A 6,174-nucleotide genomic window follows, 5' to 3' on the forward strand; every position below is an offset into this window, starting at 1 on the left:
TAAAAGAACATTTAGGTAGGTTTATATTTCGGGTCTTGGTAACGTCAAAGTTTCTGATTAAACCTATGTTCTGATGGCTCTTATCTTAGTCTCCAACAATAAGTTTTTGATTAAAAAGATCAACAATCAACAGAAACCTGACATTCGAAAAAAGGTGGATTATTTTATCCTCTTTTTATCAGTTAAAAATATGAACTAGAACCAAATTGCCATTAAAATGGTATATTTAACCCACTTATACAGAATGTTTCAAAATATATCCGATGTATGAACATAGACTGCGTCAGACGGACGAGTCCCGCGCTCTAGAAGCGTTGCGCACGGTGGTCCCGGCGGCCGCGACCGCGCAGCGCGCCGCCGTCGCGGTGCAGGCGCGCCTCGAGCGCACCGCACACACCAACACCAACTGGCTGCTCAGGGCCAGTCGTGGTAAGAATATAAACCCGTCATCATCATCATCATAACCATCCACAGACAGACTTTGTCCTCCCACTGCTGGGCATAGGAAATTGGCACGAGAAAAGGGAGGCCTTCAACATGGCCTAAAACCATAAACGGTTTTAGCTTTTTGACTATACAGGTATAATGGAGCTCTTGTAAGCCTTCAGAGTTTCCCACATACATGCTAAAGCTACAATTAAATTTTGAACGCATTCGATGTTATTTCTTTCATTCGTATCATACATTTGAATTCATCCATCCATTTGCAAATAACCCAAATATAAAATTCGGGTATTTTGACTTTTGACCATATTTATCCAATTTTTTTTATTCCCGTTATCATTTATTAACTAAAATATATTTTGTAATTGCATCCGTTTGTAAGCCTAATTCAAATGAATTTTAAATAAGCTAGTCCATACTGAACGAATACTACAATTCCATCACTTCAGCGTCAATTTGTCTCATTCCTAAAGCTACTCGAATCACATTGTTTTTTCGACTCATTTCGTTAAGTCCACTCCTCTCTTTACTCCCTCCCCATTAATCAAATCACCAATATCTCTCTTCTAATACTACTGCTGTTGCATTTAGCCTACACATCCTGGGTACGTTTCTACTCGGGCTACCCTCGCGACGTTAAAGAGTACTTGGACGCGAAGCAGCTACATCTCGGGCACGCGGCCAAGGCGTTCGCCCTGAGGGACGCCCCCGCGACGCTTGCGCGCCGAGTCAAGTCCAACCCTAGCAATAAGGAGAAACCCTCCAACAGACTTACCATACATAAGGATGAAGAGAAGAAACGGCCAGGGTCAGTATTAATCATTACTTTTTCTAACAATGTCTGATATTTAGAGCGTTTTTCCTCCAGTTATGGGTCTGTAAAAAGTAAAAGGAAAATATTTTTCCATTTCTTGAGGTGTAGGTTGTAATGAACGGTTGTGAAAATAAGTATCTTGAATGACGTAGAGTCGACTTTGAGCTTGATTTACGTACTCAAAGGCGGGCAGAAATATTTAAGGCTTGAATCATCCCGTAATAAATTCTAAATAGACATGTATCGAGAAAGCTTAATTAAATGTGTTGGTGCCATAAGAGACTGTTAAGGTTCATAATCAGCACAGTAATAATTGACTGCATATAATTGGAGTTTCAATTATGTCTTCCTTACAGATTCGAAAAAGCAAAGTTCGGTTCATTTGGAAGCCGCGCCGCTCAGAGACAGAGCTCCATGCACACGGCCAGCGAATTCGATAGCGGATTGTCCACCCTCGACCAATCCCAGCCCAAGAACAAGAAAAAGAAGAACAAATGACATTTAAATAACATAAGTCATGCGATTTAATATTAAAAAGGACCTTTGTAAATAAAACCATTAACGACGCAGGTACTTATGTAGTTTCATTCGAACACCGTAATTGATCAACTTTTTGTTTTATTTATTGTGAAGAAGGTAACAAATGAAAGATGGAGCTCGTCCAAAATTCTAATCGCGAGTCGGCTAGAGTTAATGGAAGCGCGCCCGATGTGATGGCTACCGTTTTCATATTTCTGACTCACGACTGACTCGAATGAAAAATGATTTTAAACCATTACCGTGCCCCGTCCGGCCTTTTGATATTTAAATTTTTTTCAAGCGGCCGTCATTATCGTAGAATGATTTGCGAATTTCGCCCCAGCTCGCGGTTTTTGTTTGTCTCTGAACGAGTTTTTTGTCGCTCTCATTTACCATGTTTTTATTGCTGCATAATGACAAATTAAAAGAGTATTGTGAGGCTCTTTCATGCCACATTCTCTGGCCTTTTCAAGGTTGAAGAGCTTTTCTTTTTGAAGGCGGATCGAATGACTCAATTGTGATTGTGACACATTATTTTAAAGATGTAGCCGCGTTAATGATGACTCCGTCGTAAACTCGGCGTTCGTGAATAGGCGCCGCTAGACCTACAATTTCTCTGCTTTAAGTATCTCTGAGTAGTGTTTTGTTCGTCAACTTTATTTTCTGTTTGCAATATGTTTTCCGTGTTTCTCACCATAAATTACGATTGTCAATACAAGCCAGTCAGAGGTCAACGTGTATTCATAAGTCGCATTTGCTGAGATTCGCCTCGGATTGTATGTGGGTACCGGTAAAATTGTGGATACGTAAGTACGTTTACAATTCTGAAACGAGTTTTCACAATAAACTGTGTGTAATGTAACGCTTGCGTCCGCAAAGCAAGTATAGTTGTGTGGCGTGGCTTCGCGCGTCATTAAACAGCACATTTGCATGTCGGCCGGCGCCAAAGCTCGTGAAAATGCCTTTTCATTAGCATCAGCTCTACTGAAAAATTGTTTTGGCAGCGAACGGTTGCTATGCGAACTCGTAATGCCAAATGACTTAAACTAATTATTTATGATTAGAACATCGTTTTAATTTAGTAGGGTTTAAGTGTTGATTGTAACAGTTCAATTATAGATGGATCGGTTGGTTCAGTTGCGTCTTCAACTGAAAGTCTTAGACGCGGAGTTTCTTGTCCGATTTCCTCCGTAGTAGTCATTTATAAACTAATCAGTTATTAATACACATAACGTTTCAAAATTAAACAAAAATGTAAAAAAATATTTAGATTAACTGAATGTAGGTATGAACCTATCTACTGATGTAATGTAAAATACGTTACATCATTAAAATTACAAATTATCCGCGGGACCTAATAATCAAATGTAACACACGATCCAATAATTCGCGAGTGTTGAGTTCGTGAATATGTGATTGATGTTCGGGGAAATGTATCAGATTATATAAATTTATGCCGACATAGTGGCTGATTTCACGGCGAAGAATTCTATTGAAAGAGTCGGCAAGTCAATTCGGAAGTACAATGAGTCAGTGGCTCACGCTGTGTTGCTCTATTAGGCTGAGCTTTGAGGTGTTAAAGTCTTTTTTAATTATGGTAACATTATTTTTTGCTTAGCAATTAACTTAATCTTAATAGCTGTTTTTACTTTTTCTCACTTCGTAATATCATGTTAGATTTTAGTCGATTAGAATCGGTTGGGTCGCTTTTTGTGGGACCGACCAACTATTTTTTTAATATACTGGTATCATAACGTGCTCAAGTTATAATATGGTAATAAAGTTCAGGAGATTATTAATTACTGAGGCACGAAGTCTCGGTACATAGCAGTTGGTGTAGTGCGGGCGACGGCGGAGAGTCAAAGCCGCCGCGTCACGTCCCGCCGAATTACGGGCACAAAGCGCCGTTGATACCGAATATTCCATATAAATATTGAGCTAATCGCCCTTTCAATGAAGCGGCCCGCTTTTTATTAATAATTGATCGCAGACCGGCGAGTCATGCGCCGTATTGTGAAGCTAGACGAACGCATTTTTTGCTGTAACTCATTAATGACGGCAGTAACACATGACGCCGGTCGCCGAGGGCGTGTTCCCGTCAAACTCGCAACTAATTTTCGGTGAGCTCAGGATCTACGTCGGTAATGTGGAACTAATCTTTGTTTGTGCAAGGATGTTACCTTTTATAGCTGTCGCTGGCGGCTATTGGAGCGGTATCATAGTTACGGGTTTAATTGTTATGTTCAATGTAGTGTAGACAACCGCCTATAATTTGAAGTACCTAAACATGGATGTGGTGAACATTATATCGTCGTCCAAATCAGTATTCGCTGTAGCCTTCCCTGTTTTTAACAAATAGGTACCTTATTCTTGCTTCTCTAATAACTGGCCGAAGTTCCTGTGTTTACCTAATTGGATTTACCTAAATATCGTTAATTTGAATGGGAGACCAATGTGTTTTAAGTACCCACCTACACTAATACATTCTAATCGGCTTGTGAACTTACAGTATTAGTATAATCTCATTAGTTTTTGGATTCCACACTGGTTTTCTAACGTGTCGTCACTTTCATTGGTTATAATAAGCGCTTAGTTCCGTTTATTCCACTTATTTAATTAAACATTCTCACACGTTTCATAAATACAATAACTTTTAATTTTTAAGTATTATGATTGCACCGCTTACAGGCAGTTAGGTTAACAGTAACAGCGCCGTGGGAACTCGGCTAAAAGCTTCCGTTCACCACACGGTTACTTTATTATAGGACATAGATATTGCAGCTAATGGTTGTAGAGTTATACTTGAAATAGTTAGAATATCTAGAGCAAGCACATTTAAGAAAACGTTTCTATCTTGTAATGTATCTAAATTCAGTTACAAGTAGGTTGCTTTTTTGACGGACGTTGTCTTAAACCTTACTAGATATATGAAAAAAAGCACTCATCGGTAATGGCAGATTGCGAATTGAAGGACTACATTATTACTATAATATATTTATGGTACATTAATCTAGAAATCAATCAATAGGAATACTTTTTTCATTGGATCAGAATAATCTTTATATACGTAGTAGGTATTATTGTTACCTTTTTTTTTTAATGACATGCTGATAACACGTCTAGATACATTCAATACAAGTTTTTATTAACAACACCCTGTACGGAACAGTAAGCAGGTGATCATTTTTTACATTCGTCTCATTATTCTCAAATACAAGAAATATTCACAATTAAGTACACATTTTTATAAAATTTTGCATATTACTGTGAACTGAATAAAAAAAAAAACAGATAGGGTAACTGTTACTTTGTATTGAGTGATAGAATTGCTAATTGTTGTGCGCTCGCGCATTGGATATTCAAATGGGCGCGTAATGTGCGTATAGAGGAAAATCTAAGTGTTTTATTAGGTATATCCCTTGGTTCAATTGCGTCATTCACTTCCTCTGATTGATTGGCTGGTGAAACAAAAGCTCATTAATTATTCCGGTTGCGCATCTGGGTGTCTAGAAGTGGTACTTATGTCTGGTTTATGTGCTACTAGTAGCCTACTACCGTATAACAGTGTCTAGTTCAAGTTATTCATTCGGAAATGTGTACCTGCAGCTAGTTCCGTAGCTATTTAGTAATCTTGTCTGACCTTTAACGTCGAATTACCTTATCATACTGTAAGGCACAGAAAAATTAAACAACTGGAAATAAAATTTTGGTATACAGGCAAGCTTAACTCAGTCAGTTTTCTTCTAGCCTACCTCTACCTTCCTACCTTTGAAAGAGTGGGATCTGTAGGTGGACGTCATGATCGGCAACAATGAAAACATAAATTGTTTACCTATACAAATGGATAATCATTACAACTGTTTAAGTTAAAATATGACCAAAAGTAGGTACCTCATGTACACTAGTTTCCTAATCCCTTTCTGCTTAATTAATTAAAAAATGTTTGTACACCGTGAGTATTCTTCATGGTCACCATACACGGGCAGTGGGCACAGTGTCATTGTTCGCGAGATGTTGCCATCTGATTAACGTTATTGTTTCAAACCGGGAAACAGCTAACATTCACTCCATTTAAATATAATTGAGCGAATGAGAAACGTTATCAATTATAATTGTTACGACGCATACTTTTAGTAGAAACTCATTTATAAACGATTTTCACAGAAAGCCTTTGCGCGGCGTACCTACTTAATGGAAACTTCTTGGTAAGAAATATGTTGTAAGTTGTCATTATTTTTCTATAACTTCGTGATTTTATTGTTTTGGTATATTCCTTCTCAGTTTATTGTGAAGTCTTATGTATTTTCACCGTAAGTATGCTATATTATTAGAGCTACCGAAAACTTAATTAACAATGGCGAGAAAATTATTGTTTTCCGATTGATAACTCTTGTTAA

The 6,174-nt window shown here is 38.0% G+C and overlaps 1 protein-coding gene across 1 annotated transcript; it reads left to right on the forward strand.

Annotated features, from left to right (window-relative positions):
• Positions 1 to 51: 51 nt before the first annotated feature.
• On the forward strand, positions 52 to 1,807 carry LOC113500040 (probable ATP-dependent RNA helicase CG8611). Its single transcript, XM_026880703.1, has 3 exons — positions 52 to 429; positions 1,036 to 1,252; positions 1,615 to 1,807. The coding sequence occupies exons 1-3, from the start codon at positions 264 to 266 to the stop codon at positions 1,754 to 1,756; spliced, it is 525 nt and encodes a 174-aa protein (XP_026736504.1). The 5' UTR covers positions 52 to 263; the 3' UTR covers positions 1,757 to 1,807.
• The last annotated feature ends 4,367 nt before the right edge of the window (positions 1,808 to 6,174 follow it).

This window comes from Trichoplusia ni, chromosome 1, assembly GCF_003590095.1.
Source record: "Trichoplusia ni isolate ovarian cell line Hi5 chromosome 1, tn1, whole genome shotgun sequence".
In the NCBI taxonomy this organism is placed as follows: Eukaryota; Metazoa; Arthropoda; class Insecta; order Lepidoptera; family Noctuidae; genus Trichoplusia; species Trichoplusia ni.

Bases quoted from the DNA above. Each gene is read 5' to 3' on its own strand.
- LOC113500040 (XM_026880703.1), top strand. From the start codon at position 264: ATGTATGAACATAGACTGCGTCAGACGGACGAGTCCCGCGCTCTAGAA. The intron at 430-1,035 runs GTAAGAATATAA...TGTTGCATTTAG, and splicing joins GCTGCTCAGGGCCAGTCGTG to CCTACACATCCTGGGTACGT. The intron at 1,253-1,614 runs GTCAGTATTAAT...TCTTCCTTACAG, and splicing joins GAAGAGAAGAAACGGCCAGG to ATTCGAAAAAGCAAAGTTCG.